This window comes from Ciona robusta, chromosome 4, assembly GCF_009617815.1.
Source record: "Ciona robusta chromosome 4, ASM961781v2".
Lineage (NCBI taxonomy): Eukaryota > Metazoa > Chordata > Ascidiacea > Phlebobranchia > Cionidae > Ciona > Ciona robusta.
In genome coordinates, this window is record NC_143238.1 from 6,626,658 (window position 1) to 6,645,403 (window position 18,746).

The 18,746-nt window shown below is 40.9% G+C and overlaps 1 protein-coding gene across 3 annotated transcripts in view; it reads left to right on the top strand.

The window, feature by feature from the left end:
• LOC149737158 (ADAMTS-like protein 1) overlaps positions 1-18,746 on the top strand; it is a 49,297-nt gene that overhangs the window by 14,177 nt on the left and 16,374 nt on the right. For all 3 annotated transcript variants that reach the window (XM_089877526.1, XM_089877525.1, XM_089877528.1), the window contains 4 exons: positions 143-227; positions 750-897; positions 1,114-1,588; positions 2,071-2,236. In XM_089877526.1, coding sequence (XP_089733652.1) covers positions 143-227; positions 750-897; positions 1,114-1,588; positions 2,071-2,236 — 874 coding nt within the window. The remainder of the gene's footprint in view (positions 1-142; positions 228-749; positions 898-1,113; positions 1,589-2,070; positions 2,237-18,746) is intronic.

Here is an 18,746-nt window from a genome sequence, read left to right on the forward strand (position 1 = left end):
TGTTTTTTGTTTAGTATCAAATTGAACGAGAAAATAGACTAAAAAGGTGTCCCATCTTTCCCACCCTATACTATATTATGTTAACACTATCCATCCTACCCTACTAATATATGTTATAACGTAAGCAAACATGTAAATACAGGTAGAAGAATATCTATCCCAACACACAACGAAACTTTAGCCGCAAGAGGGGTGCAAAGAGTTGATCTTGTTTTAAGCCGGCCGAAGTAAGCACTTTGTTATCTATATGTATGATATGCACTAGATCAGGCTTATTTTCTAAGCCATATAAATTGCGTTGTTTATTTATAAAAAGCTTAACTCTCGCTTGTCAAGGTTTTGTAGCAGTAAACAATGTACGAACTGACATTTTCTAATTCTAGAAAAATATTTCAAAATTCCAAACTTTGTATATCTAAGCTTATGCTGCTATAGTCGCATATAAGATAATGGTATTTGTAATATATCGTTCTTGAAAAATAGAGAACCTTCATTGATGTATGGTAAACAGCTTCTTTAGTTACAGGGCATATATTGTAATACTATTTTTTTTTTCCTGGTAATTTTATGCAACATTTTATCTGGCATTAAAAAAAATGCTTAAACAACATTTCTCGAAATTTGAAAATATCATTAAAAATTCGGCGAAACAAAAAAGGATTGACATCTGTGTTATAATTCAATTTAAACCGCGGTCTTGAAGCTTCGACCCTTCTGTAAAAGCAATTACTATTCCCCACACTTTACAGTTGGATGACAGATACATGGGGGGATTGCTCCTACACATGCGGTGCCGGTGTTGCTACGAGAGTGGTCGCGTGTAAAGCTGCTTCAGGTGGAAGATTGGAAACCGTTCCTGATGATGAATGCGTTGGAGAGAAACCGATTACAACCACGGTAAGTTAATACAGTGAGCCTTTGTGGCCGAAGAGACGAAAAACTTTATTCATTTAGTAGTGCGGGGTAAGATGGGATACCGTTAGCAACTAAATCCCATATTTCCTGATCGTGTTTTTAGCAACCTAAAAACGGTCTTCTGGAGCAGTAAGAATGGGGTCTATAATAAATTCTACATTTCTTGATTTTATAACTTTGGTGTTTTCACTTTTGCAGCGATGCTCCATGGGGGCCTGTCGTTTAGAGGGATACCAAAACGCCCAAGACGACCAAGACGACCAAGCCGACCAAGACGATCAAGCAGACCAAGACGCACAAAACGACCAAGAAACCCAAGACGACCAGAACGACCAGGACGACCAAGACGCCCAAGACGACCAGAACAACCAGGTCGACCAGGACGACCAGGACGCCCAAGACGATCAAGAAACCCAAGACGACCAAGAAATCCAAGGCGCCCAAGACGACCAGAACACGGATTATTATGACCCCGTTGATCAAACCGACCAAGAAGACGAAAACGAGGATGATTTCGAAGTAGTTGAAGATTTTGCCGCATTTACCCGTGTTATATACAGCGCTCATAATCCTGTACCTGAGGAAGTTAGTGACGAATTCGATCCCTTGGATTTAGAAAACTACGAATGGAGGTTTAGCGATTTCAGCTCGTGTACGCCGCCTTGCGGCCGTGGTAAGTTGAGATTTGTGATTTCTTTATAAAAAAAATATAAAACGGTTATAGTTCTATATAGGCTATGGGTCGAATATCAAAACATACATTTATCTCTTATGTAACGCCCCTATTGACTTCTTGAGTGTAATATGTGGTTTTATCAATCTTTGCATATAAATAATACCTAATATTTTAAGGATTTCTAAAGCATTGAAGTCGTGAGGATACGGTTTTATAATTCTTTGAATGTTCTTTGTTTACTACCAAATTGGACGAGAAAATAGAAGCACCTTACTATACACAGATACAAACAGTTTCTGATGTTTTGCATCCTCATAGGTGTTGATTGGGTTGAGCATTTCCGCTCGCCTTGCTCTGCTTGTATTGTGTGAGAATCGAATCCCCATAGTTGACCTCGGGGTTATCAATTTCATCTGTTTGCCAATACGTAATGAGGCGAGCGCTCAACCTCTTATTTAAATCGCTTTTTATTTTGACAGGATTCCAGTATTCGAAGCAGTTTTGCCACCACAGAGTAACGGGCGCGATGGTATCAGAAGACCGCTGTGACGTCACAATGAAACAAACGAACAAATCGCTTTCCTGCATCGGCGAACCGTGTGACGTCATCAGGTCAACTTTTAGCTCCCCGAATAGCAGCATGAGGTAGGAGAATTGACATTTTGGCAAGAAATTATTGTTTAGGAATACAAAAGCGTCTATTACGCTTTGTTGGGATAGGGTATACGCGATAAAATCTTTAAATATATGTTTTATGACATGAAGACGCCTTTTGTGCCTCAGTCAATGACGACAAAACTTCTTTCTATTTTGTTCTATTTTAAAGCCGTTTGTTGTGGATAATTAGTTGCCTTTGCTGCCCATGCTTTTTTGTAAATAAGTTAATCAAGTTTCCGTATCCGCTACCCCTGCTTGCTAAAAGGTTATGAATATTTAGACATCGACGTAATATTCTAGAACAATGTGCATATTGTTGTACTTGTATAGTAGCGTGGGGAAGACGGGACATGTTGTATAGTAGCGTGGGGAAGACGGGACATGTTGTATAGTAGAATGGGGAAGATGGGACAGGTGGTATAGTAGGATGGGGAAGATGGGACACCTTTAACACATATTGTTCAAATATCTTGGCCATGTTTTAAACGTTTAACAAAGGTATATGGGGAGTCGTGATGATACGATTTTATATCTTTTTTTGAATTTTTTACTACCAAATAGGTCAAGAAAACTAAATAAAAAGATGTCCCAACTTCCTCAGCCCTACTATATTACCCTATGATGTGACTTTTGATCAGGATTTAAAAAGTTTGAAATCCTGAGCGCTAAGTTTGTGGATTTTAGTTGTTAAAATCGCAAGGGATTTCGGGGCCGATGTTGTTGTTGCTTTACATGATGATATTATGACATTGGTGTGTTTTGTTCGCCCTCATAATTCTCTTTTAAACGCTAAGGAACTACCGCAAAGTATTTCAAATGCAATTTTTACTCATTAACTTTAACCGCAAAGGTGTCTATTAATTACTCCGCCTGTCTTTAAATGAACAACACCCTCTAAGTAGTTGGATTTTCGTCATTTATTGTAGCAAGAGTCAATAAGTTACAAGTAACTTTAACAGATGGGATTTGCTTTGCGCCAAAATACAATAGATTTATTTCACCGTGAGGTGACAGGTGTCAATTACACAGATAATGTAACAACCCCACATGAACAGTCACCTCATTCTTGGGCTTTTTCGCGGTGGGTTGTTTTTTAACCCCTTTCGTTCACCCTTGTCGTATTCGAGTGCATTCATATGCAGAGGTGTCGCTCGTCTATCACCTGGCGTCGACATTTTTGTCGATATCATTTTAGATTCACGTTTACGTTCGCAACGCTACAAACCCGTAATGCCGCGCATAGTTTAACACTTTGCAATTTTCGAAATGTGCTCGGTATTGTAAATTTAACGTGGGTGTTGGTGAAATTGGATATTTGTCGCTATATTGAAAATTGTTTTGGTACGAGCCCAACTGTTAACTTCAGGTGCGGTTAATGGGCCACCATGAACAGCGTTTCAAGTTGGTTTTATGGAGCAGTGGGTTTAATTAAAAAACCACAACGTACTTGTGTCCGCACTTGGCTGCAGTAAGTTCCCATGTCGCTGCTCGCCTTGGAGAACAAGGGAAAAAGTTTGATTGACAGCTGTGCCCTTATACCGGGACCTGCTCTGTGGAAATCCATCCAACATTGGCATAACGTGATCCGTAAACTTGCCCAATACTATTTGCGCAGCTATTTCGCGAAGGCCAACAGCTAGTTTATCACAGCAGCAGGTGCGGGAATGTTTCAAACGCCACCACTTTAACGCTCAGTGGTTACAACGCAGCTCTGCAGTTTAACGTATTTGGTAAAATGAACGAGCAATTTAAAGTTAAGTATTAGGATTAGCGGCCATGGGCGTGAGATTAAACTTTTATAGAAGTTTGATTTGATCATCGGTTTCTCGTCGGAAACTCAATACTAGCGTAAGTGAAGTTCAGATCCGAGATAATTTACAATCGGTGTACTGGCTGTCGAGCTGAGGGCATAAGCTGCGTGAATCACGGTGTAATGGTAATTGGTTGTTATTCAATCTACAAGCCAACCTTGAAATACTAGAAGGCAATTCGGCCTCAGCAGGCAGCAAGTTCAAAACTGTTTCCGAACCCGAAGTGTGCGCTGGCTTGCTCGCGGACAATCTTTTGTATTAATTTACACAAATCGGCAGACATCTTGGCGTCCCGGTTTGTGAGAGTGAGGGAAGAGTTTGTTGGGCGGCGGTTCCCGAATTACTCAGCGCCCAACCCTCTGACACTCGAGCTTTACTCGCATCTTCATAACGTAGTTGAAGGCCAGGTAGTGGTATAGTAGGGTGGGAGAAGATGGGACACATTTAGCACTTAATATCAAAATATCCTGGTGTTTTAAACAATTAACAAAGGACCATGGGAGTCGTGAGGATATACTATTTATTAATTCTTTAATTTTTTGTTTACTACCAAATGGGTCGAGAAAATAAATGAAAGGTGCCCTATCTCCCCCTACTCTACTATATGTTGTTGTGTCCGTAGTCTTGTAACAGTGGACAACGAAATTAGCGATTATAGAAGCTTAGGCTTATGTTCTTGCGCCCGGAGTGTCTCCTTTGGTCGAAAATCGGCTAAACGTCAGACGGTTAGTCCCATTCGTTTGATATAGGGATTTATTTGGCCAAATCTGTGTCGAATTTAATGCAAGAAACAACTTACAAAATAACTAACATCGGCAACCATAAGCGGGCAAAAGTATTTTTGAATTCTTAAAATTCTTTGCTAACCCTGTCAGCCTATGATGTGGTAAACTACGCGTAATTAGCACGGCGGTATCAATTAGGCCTGAGCAAAATAACCGCGTATAATACAAGGGTGGTTGAACGTGCCAAGAGTTGGCTAGACTCACACAGCGTTGAAGGTCGCTTAGAAAAAGTTTTTCCCGAAAATGTAAATTACAGCAGTTTAAAGTTATTTGCGATCGTATCTTGGTGAAGCAAAGTTGTTTTCTGGTGTAAGCCTTACTTGTGTAAGTTAACGTTGAGAAAGACTTGTATCGTTTAAGCCGGTTGATGCTACTCGCCAAAGGTCGCACGAAACGAGCTAAGTATTTTCAGCTGAAGTTTGCCCTTAACCAATCGCTCTGTAGTGGGTAAAAATGCCAGCCATATCTCACTCGAGTTCCGAAAAGCAAACGAAGCGAGGCGACGCTCGTTTATAAATGACAACTGGAGTCTATTTAACCTTGTTTGTAAATAGAAAGCGCAGGAACGTTAGTGTAAACTAGGCTAAACCTAGACGGTTTCAGTTTACTACAGATAGCTGGGTATTTATACAAGTCAGCCTTATCTTAAAATACTAAACATGGTCGTTTGTATTGGCAGTTAAACTCTTTAGCACCTGCTTACTGTTATGTTTCATAAATACTTGTTGAAAAATCTCCTTTCCTTTGCCTACGTGGTGTTGTTCATTGGGGAAGTTCATTCTACCCACAGTAGCGACCAATCTGACGATGGAACTCAATCGCATGGTGGCGCTCGTGCGCCTGTCCGCATATCCGGTCTTCGACAACAGTAAGTTTGCTTTTATAATGGTTTGATCAATATTTCTTCACTATGTACACAGTTTGCACTTTGAGCAGTGAAAACATTCTGCCTTCAGTTTCAGCCAAACGAGTTTAATGTAAAATACCACTTTCTCGTCTCGCAGATTAATGACACTTGAAAGTGGGCCATCAGTAATGATCGTATTTAACGTTAAACCAATACATATAGGCCAAGCTTGCTTATTTAGCAACGGTCGTGTACCTGTTCTCGTTTGCTGACCTTTTACGCTTTTACGAGCTTCGTTTTGTAGCTTATATCAGCACAACCATTTCCAACGGGTCTGTTGTTTCACCTTTTGTCCTGGGTGTCTTGCGGTAAAGCGGATATTTTTTTCGCATATTCACAATGTGGGCTTCTGTCGTCACTATGATATATTGTGACGTACATCCTTACCGGCTGCACGCAGACCTGGGCCGAGTGTGGGATAAGATGGATTGCGCAAGCACAAATACTCAAATATCCTGTTCGTGTTTTAAACAATTACCAACGATATATGGAAGTCGTGCTAATACGATCATATATATCTTTAAACATTCTTCATTAACTACCAAATGGAAAGGGAAAATATATTTCAAACATGTCTTGCCCATATTTACGATAAGACTCTACGAGTCTACGTGACCGCATTCGGCAAGCGGACAACAGGTGTGGTGGAGTGTGATTTACTACTGTCTTGTCGAGCAAATCCAACACTGGTTTCTTGGGACTTGTCGGTTGCTTTGATAGTTTAAACAATGTTGTATGTTCGTGCATTTATTGGCACCCTTGGAGGGGTCCAAAGTTCCACTTACGTGAAAACAACAACGTCTTCGTCTTTTCCAAGTTGTTTTACCTCCCACCTGCAGTGATCTCATTTTAGACTTTTCCTCTTGGCCTCTTTGACAAAAACAACCTGTTTTTATAGAGTTTCTAATTGATTGCTTTTGCTGTTTTAGTTCTCTATACTCAAGCAGTAGTTTCCGCGGTTGCTGTTCTTAACCGCGCTGAATTATTGTTCAACACAACGGTGCAGCTTTCCAGGTGTACTACACAAATTGTAGCATTTCCCGACGTATTTCCAAGCAGTAAGCTCGTTTGCGGCTCTTGGAAAAACAAGCTGCGGTAACGTCGGTGCTTCCGTCATAAAACTCAACGCCAGCAGCCCACAAAGTTGAACGGAAAGAAATTTCGAAAGTTTACAAGAAATTCCGTATATGGTTCCTTCCGATTACGTCATTGGACTAAAATATCTCGAAATATTTTTGCTTCATACACCTGGGTACTACGATAACCTTTCCCCAAAGCAATATTATTATAAGAAACAAACTAAATTTTGATACTCATTCAGTGGACTTATTCTCACATTTAAGGTTTAAAAAATTGCGATTGGCCTAAATTTTTTATTACTAAATTGTAAGGGGTCTTGGATCCATTCAGCTAAAACAGATACAGGTCCCCTAGCGTATATCAGTGTGTCGAAGGATCTCACCCATTTTCGATCTCTCCTAAAATCTAGACCCCTTAGTGTACCTTGGCGTAGGTCGTATATTATCTCAACCATATAAAATATAGAGTATAAAGTGCATCGGCACGTTACACTATCTACTGGTTGCATCAAACCCTAAAATAAAACTCCATACAATTGTATGGGGATCGATTTTGCGGTTATTGCCGGCCAAAATAAACAAGACTAGAGTGATATGCCGGCAGATCTCATTCTTAAATGTATAAAGTTTCAAGTCGCTCGCAACTTCAAATAGGCTTTGATAGATTTTAGGATCTGCTGGCGCCTGATTCCCCAAAAGCGGAAAGTAATAGCACAATACAAACTACTGAAAATCGTAGTTCTGTATGAAACAAGATCAGGCGACGATTTTCGTTTGATTTTCGGATTTATTTTGACGCTTTACCGAGAAAGGCAGGAGTTATAAAACCGCCTGTGTATGCTGTACAACGTAATAATGCGATGTTTTGCAGACCACCAAACCGCCTTTGTACTTCCGCGTTTGCAATATGCTTTTCCACGTTCGAGCGGCATTTTGTTTTCTATTTTTACAAGGTCTCATAAATTGAGGCGAGGGTGTTAGATCGCGTGCAAGATCTGATATTTTTCCGCCAAAGCCTGGGCACAAAGTTCGCAAACATTGGCCTTCTGTTTGGCTTCACACGTCATACAGACCCCCCGTATATCGGTTAAGTTCTTTACTCGACCTAAATCATAAATCGTGCGCTTTAACGAGCGAACATAGTCACCATTGAGCTAATAGCCCAAGCTTTGAACTGTCCCCTGCCCAGATTTACTGGCCCAAGCCTAGACTGTGTATAAACATACACCCATAGACTAGCTAGTGTATTTTAAAGGTACGCAATCAACTCAATAAATTTCGTGTCTTTCTTTTTATTGATTTCCGAATCGGTTCGAGTCAAACCACGCCAATTGGGTCTCGAAATGCCATGGCATTTTGAAGTCGGGTCACTGACCGGCGTTTTGAATTTCTCTCTAGTTTTCATGGTGATTTGTGAAGTTTACGAGTTCGAATTTTCAAGAGTTTTCTAAAGCTAAGATTTCAAAATTACGAAAATCTTTTTTTTTTCGCGTTATTTTAAATACTTGTAAATATAAGTGTTATACACTATATGCGTGTTATCGGTATACTTGTGTATAGGTTACAAGTGTTTTGCGTTATGCCCGTTAAGTCAATGCTACGCGTATTATTCGTTGATGTGTGTAATATTTGTACGTCTTCGTTAGTCTGTTAACGTTTATTATAGTCAGTTCATTGAAGTGAGTGGTTTGGCAATAGCTACGTTTCTCGTTTCCAAAGTGATGTATAGCTTTACAGAGTAGCAGTTACAAGAATCGGTACAAGTGGTTTCTCTTTGTATATTTTAACTACATTCAAGAGCGCTTCTGCTGAAAAGATGTCGCGAATTGACCTATGTCCTTTATGTGCGTTTATGCGTTGACTATTGAAAGGAACGATGTCAAGGCCACTCGGAACTCTGTTTTCCTTTCCCGGCCTTAAACTAGGTGATATATAACCGACTCTGCTGCCAGCTGTTGCTCAAGAGAACTGCGGTGAATAATCGTCCCAAGCGAAGTTTGTTCTTCGCTTTGATGGTGCTAAGCAAACGCAAATAACAACGCTGCATTGGTTTCTGTTGGTAAATAAAAAATGATTAATATCTTGATATATAGCGATCTTAAAGCGCCAATATGTCACAAAGGTGTGAAATATGCCGCAACATTACGCCGAATGCAGCAGAACTATGTATGTGACCACTTTATCATACTAGTTGAATCTCTAGCCGTTTTTCCACAATAAATTAATCATAGAGTAAGGTGAGGGAAGATAGAATGACTTTAGAACATTATATTTAAACATCTGATCTTGTTTTAACAATTAACAGCGGTCTATGGCAGGTGTATGGGAGTCGTAAGGATACGGTTTTATAATTCTTTGAGTGTTCTTTGTTTACAACCAAATGGGACGGGAAAATAGAATGCATGAACGTCCCATCTTCCCCAAACCTACTATATTTACAATGTACAACATGTTTTTACTTGCATAAGTTTCCAGTTTAACATTAAATCTAGTTAGTTGCTATACTGGTTACTCGTTTTAAGATTCGCTGTCATTGTAATCCAAGTTTTTAACCCCATGTATAATGTATAACACAGAAGTTATATTTTCAAAGGTTCCCAGCTACATTGTTTATACCAAAACTTGTTTGCGGTTTTTATATTTATGTCACACTTTTAAGTCAAGACTTTTATTGCGGTAATCGATTTGTTTCCAACCACGAGGGGGGGCTGAGGGGACACCGTTGTTGGTTCGTGTTCACTTTTATGTTTGAGAAGGAAAAAAGTGAATTTACGACGCATTGTGAATCCAGACAGCAGCAGCCTATATTAACGGGGTATCGTGGACTCGCTATTCTGTGTGCCGGGGCACAGGTAGCTTAGGAATGTCAGTTGCGTTTACAGCTACAGGTATTTAGGACAGGTATATGTATATATGGTCAGTTTAGACAGGTAGGATTTAGTTATCGCTTAATTTATGTAGGAGAATATTTAACTTTTATTGAATAAGTTGAGAAAAAATTCAGTCAGTTTATTATGGTACATTTTAGTACCCGGTATTTCATGTTGAAACTGTTACTGTTGCGACAATGGTTTTCAATTGTCCACTAAGTACGTGTGATGTTATCGTGGTTGAAGGAAGTGATTTGCTGCTAGGCGCCCTAAATACTTCCTCTGAAAACATCGTTTCTGGCTCCGTTTGCTTTTCATTGTCGAAAATGGGAGACTTAATAGTAAAGCGATGGATTGGCATCGAGTGCCTTATGTTGGCTACTGGCGATCGGTCAAACAAAGGGAATATGTTTGTTTTGTTCGGACCAGGAACTCACGCTGATATAGGCTGCAGTTGGTTTTAGCCCTTTTTCATTTTTGAGACGTTTTTAATTTAGCAGCCGGTGTGTAAGGTAAATATCACGGTGAATGTGCAGCTAGAATCGGTCCAGTGTATACATACTATTCGAGGTGGAACGCACGTGTCGGTATGCAAAGAAACTGTCCATATACCCCAACACTGTAAGAGATAGCGCTTTTTACAGTCAGTTCCAGCCAAGGCAAATGTAACGTAATAGATGGCTCACGTTCACTCTATGGTCGCTTAGAAACCCGTCTTTGTCAACTTTGATCCGGCAATTTTAGCTCTAAGTTAAGCCCGTAATTGAATAACATTTAGACTCAAAATTGTCGCTGCCCGTCTTCGTCATCCAATAAAAGTCCTTGAATGAAAATATGCAGATTAGTTTGATCCTCGGTTCGCTTTGAAATAAAATCGAGCCTTTGAAGAAAAAATCCGCCTAATTCTTCATGGCGACTTCGCTGCGTGCATTCTACGCCCATCATACGAAAAATATCCAACACCGGTTCGACTCTACATATGCTGAAGTAATAATTTGCATTTACTAATTACAAATCAGACTTGAGAGCGAAACCGCAATTTAACGCTATGTGAAGCCGCTATGTGTTGTCCAGTGGATCTATAACAGATAACATGCAATTACACGTCGTAGCATCGACGACGGCTTTCGCTTTTTCGCCGTGGAGTGTAAGCGATATGTTCGCCTTGTTAATCTTCCGCTTCGATTCCCTGCCTCGTAAACGCGGAACCCGTGTGACCACAATGTCGGCCTTTTCCAGTGAGAACGACGAAAGTCCCAGGACAATTCTAGTACACCGCATGACAGCCTAAAGATCTGTTATACAACGTCGCATATTGGCCCTACTTTTGCCCAAGTCCGCGCCCGATAAGCTACGACTTTGCTGCGGAAATTCGATCCGTGAAACTTGAGTTATAAATTGTTACACACAAGCCCCTAAGGTGGTGGATTGTTCTGTATGTGCTCTCAAGTCAGACTATTCGCTCTATTTATGTACAAGCTGGTGAAACAGCAACCATAGAATTAACCTCGCGCAGCAGACAGCAACAATATATTGTTGAGATGCGGAATGCAACTTAATAGCAGGGGCGGATGGCGTTATCTTTAAATGTTATCAACAATAATTGTCCTTAAGACCACTGTGTATCAAGTCGACATCGACGACGTTTATTTTGTTGCCCAATACTCGGACAAACATGGATAGCTTTGCGGTCGTTAATCAGTAATCCCGACGCAATTGACAAATGAATCGTTTTAGATTTATTATTTGACTAAGTTAATGATTTAACAGCCCGGCGTAGAAGTTTCAAGACTCCGATGTCATACATGGAACAGGTGGGCCCCGAACTCGTCAATTTCACTATTAAGCAGTTGAATTAAAAGCGGTGACTTTAAATTAGAAATTAAACTACAGCCTTGTGTAGTAAAGCTGAGATATTACACTTAACGCTCCCGGGGCTCTTACATAACGGAAGCACAATGGAATAAGCGTCTATTGTTCTGAGGGTAAAATGGTCTTGAACCCCTGCGTAAACAAAGCTAAATCGAGCGACTCGGCCTTCGCCCCTTATCCTCTTTTACAAAGCAAGCTGCCAACTGGGCCGACATACTTGTCGCTTTACCCACCCCAACACCCCGAATCTATCACATATTAGCAAGGTGTTGTAATTGAGTGACCGGTTTACATATTTGGTAAAGAAGCAACATGTTATGCGTTACATGGGTTACTTTGTTACGCACTATTTGCGCTTCGTCATACAGCTCGCTTAATAAGCCGCAATGCGAGGAGAAAGTTATTCTTAACCAATTTCGGAACCATTTCAAATGGACCGACGTCATACTTTAATCATTGTGACGCATTATGTAACTCTAGTTAACCAAAGTAAAATGGAAAGTCTTTTTATTTATACCCAGCGTCGCATTAATTCGTCCTTGTTTACTCTCTCGTCGTGAAAACTTTAAGATTCTTAGACCGGCACGTCATTTTTTATCCTCTAAATCACTTTGTCGAATTATTTACTCACCCCACGGTAGACCAGAGTTAGCGACAAGTTTTTGTTGGGGCAAGACGGGTAACATACCCACGTCCCAATTAGCCCAAGCTTGCCCGAGATGGTAAGTCAGATAAAACTAGTTTCATCCCTCAGTGGGCACGACCGAGCAGTCTCTACGTCAACCAGTAACTCAGCTTGTGGCACATTCGCATGCACATTCGCATGCACCGTCTCTTTTAGCTGTTGTGTTTTTGTTTCCTTTTCCGACGCCAATTTTCGGCGATAATCCGACTACTACACGCATGGGTGAAGTGGTGTATTCTACTCGTTGGTTTACTACTTTGAGTGACATACAAAACACAAAATAGTACTTTGGTTAAAGACGGATACTGTTACCATCTTAAAACACACACATTCCCTAATCGTGTTTTTAACAACTTGCATCGCTTTTAGAGTGGCGGGCTATGGTTATATAATTCTGTAAAAACTATTTGTTTACTACCAAATGGGACGAGAAAAGTAAAAGTCGCCCTATCTCCCCCACTCTACTATATAGTAGTAAACGTCACGAACCAATTACCTTTAAAAATCCAGAAACGTGCCTATAGAACGGAACTTTCGCCCTCTGTCCTGCCAAAGCGTCGCCAGTCTCATTACGAATGATTCAGCCCGCCCCTAAATGTGAATTATCCACGAAGCTGGCAGTTACTATAAAGGACTCTCATCTTTCGTGTTTGTTTTACTGATCCCTTGGATTTTCGAGCTACTCATCGGCCCGGAGTAAATCCTTTGCCACAAAAGCATCGCAGTTTTATGATTGAAGAACCCGCCCTATCTATCACCCCAGTAGTAAACCACTCGCGTACGAAACGTGGGTTCGCAAAACTGTCTCCCGGGTCTCTTGTTTACAACTCGTACGCCTGAGTTGATACGAATTGCGCTAATGCTTTACTATTTAACACAACGATAACCGTTAGCACGGCGGGAAAATATCCCGTTCGTTATATTGTAGGGTTGGGTAAGATAGGACACGCTTTATTTTATGTTCTCGTCCTATTTGGTAGTAAAATAAAGAATATTTACTGATTTATATAACCGTATCCTTACGATTCTACAAGGGTGTTGTTAATTGTTAAAAACACGATCAGAAAATATGCGATTTCCGTGCTAACGATATCCCATCTTGCCCAACAGTAATGTACTTTCATTGTAAAACAGCCATAGGGTCATATAAGTTTCAAAATCAGAAGTTTTGGTGTTACGTCACAAGCCATCGTCCGCGTCAAATTACGTCATAGCACAGAGTATCATAATTACGTGGTTAAGACGGGCATTGGTAATTATACCGTGGTATTTCGGACTTCCTGCTCTGCGAAGTGCTTAAAGCGTATCCTATAGTCTCTGTTTTTACAGCATTGAACTCGTGGTTGGTTATTGCATTCGTGTTTCAACTTTTGGCAAATATTTGCACTTCCGTTTTTTAAGTTTCAAGAGTTTCGAAAAATCGTGGGGTGGCATGTTACGAATTCCAGTGAGAACAATGTCCCTCCTGTCGCCTTCGACAGTGTGGGTATTGTTCGATGGGAATTATAACTTTAATTGTCGTATGTGCCATATCAAGAGCTTTACGGCTGACGTGTATAGAAGTTCGCGGTTTAATATTTACTTTGTCGCTAAAAGGAGAAGTAAACTGCCGCCCTTGATTCAAAAGTTGCACAAGTCGCTTCTTTGTCACAATACTGTTTACCAGCATCAGGTCGTCGTAAGTTCAAATTGACGACTGCTTTAGTAGCGGGGGTGTAGGTCTACAATACAGAGCATTAGTTTTCGTTGCAAGTAACCCGTGACAGTAGAAAGTCGGCCCCAAACTTACCCGGAAGCATTGTGGTTGTTTTGCACATCAGCCACTTACCTGAATACGACCCACAGTGCCAAGGGTGTCCCATAAGCTTCTATACGTCATTGTTGTGACTTGCCCTGACACAAACAGTACGCGGCCGCTGAGCAAACGTCGTCAACCCTTGTGGTTGGAATAAATACGGGTCCTTCACCGCAAGCGTGTTTAACGATCGAGTTTCCCATTCTTAGAAAGGTCGAGGTAGCTTCAGAAATATTAGACTGTTACCCTTGTGTTGAAACTTCAACCCTATCACCCACTACTATCGTTTTAATCGGCCCACCTTTTTCAAAGGTCGCGTGTGGTTTAACACGTGTAATTCATATTCATTGAGATACAGTTATGCTCCGTAGTCAAAGCTAGACCCACATTATCGCCTACTTCAATTTACCACAGTTTTCCAAAAATAACTAAACTTTTTCAACAACTAGATTGAAATCGGGAGGAAAAATTCGCTCATGATCCAAAAAGTAAGCGAGAGGACATTTAGGAAAAGCTCGACACGTTACTTCGCATTAGTATAATATAGTAAAATACAGTTTGAAGTTATAGTACTGTGGGGTTGGCATGGTATAGTAGAGTGGGGGAAGATGGGACCCTTTTTAGCACATAATATTGAAATATCCTGATCGTATTTTGAACAATTAACAACGGTCTATGGGAGTCGTGAAGATACAGGTTTATAATTCTTTGAGTGTTCTTTGTTTACTACTAAATGGGACAAGAAAATAGAGTGGAAAGGTGTCCCATCTTCCCCCACCCTACTATATATACTGTGGGCGTCTAAGACCCATCTATCTTGCTGGTCGTGTTTCAACAATTAACAACGCTTGTAAATATTCTTTGTTTACTAATAAATGGGTCGAATAAAAAATTGGCCATTTTAGCCCGTTTGGTTCCGGTTCTAACCCCTGATAGCTTGCATACAAGTTTGATGTATGCGAACTTGTCTGTTGTCTTTCAAACGGAATTACATTTGTGTACGCAAGTTGTCAAAAGGGCGTTCTGTCTCGCTAATTTACAAAGCATGCATGACACAAAGCGTTATTAATGCACCTTGTGCAATACAGCGTGTATGGCATGATGCATATTTTAATAAAATACAGCTTGAATAAGATGCTGGTTTAAGTAGAGAAAACGCAGTGTTTGGTACTATTCGTTGACACATGCTTTAAAAAAAAGATTTAAATTTTTTTTGTGCCAGTTTATTTAAAAGATTTTTTATGGCAGTACATTTTAAGTTTTAAACTAATAGAAACTTAAGCCACACAATTTTAAAAACCATATTATAAGCCACTTGTTTTAATTATAAAATTATATGATAATTTAAAATAAAGTTACATAGTAGAAACCAGAGTCCACTTTGCTCCGCCAAAGAAAACATAAAAAGTTTAAGATAAAAGTTGTAGTGTAAATTGTTCTGTACCGTACCCACCAAAGTCAAATGGTGACCCAGTTTAAAATCGTTACCCAACCAGAGGTTGAGAAGCAGTGGTTTTATAACGATGATGGGTAAGCTTGTCACGCAGTGTTAAAATAAACGATGCGGGTAGATGTGTTGTTTTATTTCTGCGGATTTGCTTAAAACTAGGGAGGTTGTCGCCTTATGGCAAGGTGGCCGTGATGATGGATATCTGCTTGCTGTTACCGGCAGGTGCGGGTTCTCGTTTGTGTGTTTTGTTTCGCGTTCTAAGGAAACAGCCGGATACCTCCCAAAATACGTTAGCCGCTGATTTCTTTCGTGCAGATTTTTAACTGTCGAGCTCGTCCCACATTCCGTATCCAGTTACCCCCAGGTCTTAGATTCCTTTAGTTGGTTTTAAGCGGCTTAACCCTGCGCAACGCTTAAGGGTCCCCTAACCGGAAAAAAACGGCCGGGTGCAATCGACTGCCGTGTAAAAATTGTCCTGTTCTTACCTTTCCGTAGGAATTTGTTTTGTAACGGTTTCGCAATTACAGTGGTCACTTATTTTGACATACGACGCCTCGTGAATCGGGTAAACTGCAGTCGAAGCAGCGCTAAGTAATTAAATGTTTGTATACAAAGTTATATAAGACTTAAAAAAGCCAGGTATTGTCCCCAACAGGCCCATCGACGTATTTAGATTGATATCATCTTATAACTTCCTTTGCTCTGAATAATGAAGTTGCTTATACTAAAACTTTACTGTTAATAAAACCGTGTAACGTAATCCCCTAATCTTTCTGCCATTTTAAAGTATTGCAGTAATCTGACGCTTAGAGGTTAGTCCAACACCACGATACTCAGTATAAAGTATTCACTGTTTATGTCAAGATTTGTAATATTGCTGTAAATTGTTGTCTGAGAGGATAAGACTCGGAAGTGATTAACGCCAAAGGTTTAGCACCATTGTACACGCTTGGCCGAGCAAGAAGCACTTGGGGGTTGGAGAATTACACAAGCTACTAAAATAACAACTGCATCACCGGCCAAAAGAGATGATACGACGATGAACAAGGTCCACAATTCGCAATCGCCGTCTACGGAAGCAATAATGCGATCGTCGGAGCACTCGCTAGAAACACTCGAGCGCCTACAAGGATCCTTAGTGGGTTTAGATTACTATAGCAGCCACGTATGTTGTTGTTGCTATCAGCCAACGTTGCCTGTGGCTTGCCCGGGTAAACTGGGCCATGACGTATCCTCTAACCGCACTCCACGTAGTAAACTTTCTTTCGCTCGCCGTCGTCATTTGTGGAATAAAACGCGGCCAAACCTCGGAACCGATCCAGATGAAACTGTTAACATGCAGCGCGAGGAAAGACGACAAGATGCCTCAACGTCACGTGGAATCACGTCACGGCTGCCAACCGAGGACCAGCTTCATGCGAGAACTTTGTTTCCGCGCACAAAATGGAAGTTTTCAATTAGCGGCTCGCCAACTCCGGAAGTAATGTCAACGCATTGTACCATGAGCTCGCCTCAGACTCTTGTGCGGCGCCGGTCGCATATAAAGGCAAGAAACAATAGTCAGACTTCAGCTGTTTTTAGTTGGAAACCCGCGTGGCCAGCACCACGTTTTCTCAGTTATTTCATTCTTCTTTTTCTCGCTGTTTCAACATACGGTCTCCCAAACAGGTAAGTTCCATCAAGTCACAGGGAATTTATTCCTTCGTCTGAACCCGGTGGTTTATGAACAAAATTTGACGCCAAATCAGTTTTATCGTATCGTTGCGTACGTGTAAACGACTTGTCATCGGTAGCTTTTATTCTATTATATGTGGGTAAGGTCCAGAAGCGTGGCATGACAAGGGGCCTGAAATTTAAGACATAGTTTGCCCATTAAGCGACAAATTGGTGCCAAACACCCCAATTTGAGCAATGGCTGTTAATTGTCTTGTCTAGGAAACATACAACTATTATAGTATTGCTCCCAGTATTGAGTTTTGAACCCAGTGTATTTCGGCTGCAATCGCCTGAACAGTGAAGCCTCGGCGCCAACGGTCACACGTAGTTGCTTAAAATGAATTTATCATCCAAGCAAGGTTCAACTAGTTTACGCTCGATGCTCCACGTCAAGTCTGAATGTTTGCGCTTTTGTTCGTTTCCAGTTAGCGGTCAATTTACCTGATTATCCTTAATTTGGAACTAATGGGCGCAAGTTTCTAAATTTGCCACGAGACACTAATACGTGTCGGTAGTTTGTTCCTAAAATAGACGTTCTGCTTAAAATAAATAAACTAGATAATCGATCTACAAGTACGGAAACAATCGCGGGAATCGTGGCCGATTCAGCACAAATTTTATAGATTTGTCTGTAATTCTTTGTTACGTCATATACTAAAAGAACAAAGAGCTATTGATGACGTCATTGCGCGGTTTTCGCGTATGTGGCCCTGCCGGCCGTTAGCTTAATTAAGCGTTTGAATGGGCGTTGTTTATTTCGTTTTGGAATGCAGCTAATTGAAAGTTATGGGTAGGAGAATCGATGTTATACATACAGTCATTAATGATCGTCAATTGCTTCACTTATATTAATGTGACGTGAATTGAGCACTCCGCTATATTTAGTGCCTTATACGTAATGTAATCCCATAATAAGGCAAGCCCTGGACGGTTTCATCCATTTGATGAACTTTAAAACGGCGTGAACCCACCCAGACATAATAGCTCTTACGACATCGCTAAAAACGCGTCCTTGAGATAAATGTAACTTTCCAATCCCCACTTGTAGCAAGAGCGAGGTGCAAGGCATGTAATTTATGTCTCCTTTGCAGCTTTATAATCTAAACTACTAGACCAGTTATATGCGACAACAATTTTCAAGGCTCGAAATGTAACACATCCCGCTTGCACTTGTGTTCAGGTAATTAGGGCTAAGGTGACTTGAAACTGAGTTACATGAGCCCTGCCTTTAAAACTACTTCTGCGGCTTTTCGAGTTTTGATTGTTGCCAGTTTTTGTTTGTTTAACTTGGCGAGTCCGGTCGAGTCACCTTAGCTTAACCAAACATACCTCACGCCCAACGTCGGATGCGGGGCTTCGGTCACACCGACTTTTCAAGCCCAATTAGAAACCGAACATTCGGTTGTAATGGGAACGGTGGGACCAACCCCACACCGCCTTACTCATCCGCGCAACAGCCATGCTGGTAATTGTGTGAGGACAGCCCAGCCACGAAATTGCGAGCCCATCTGAAGCGATGTTTACAGAC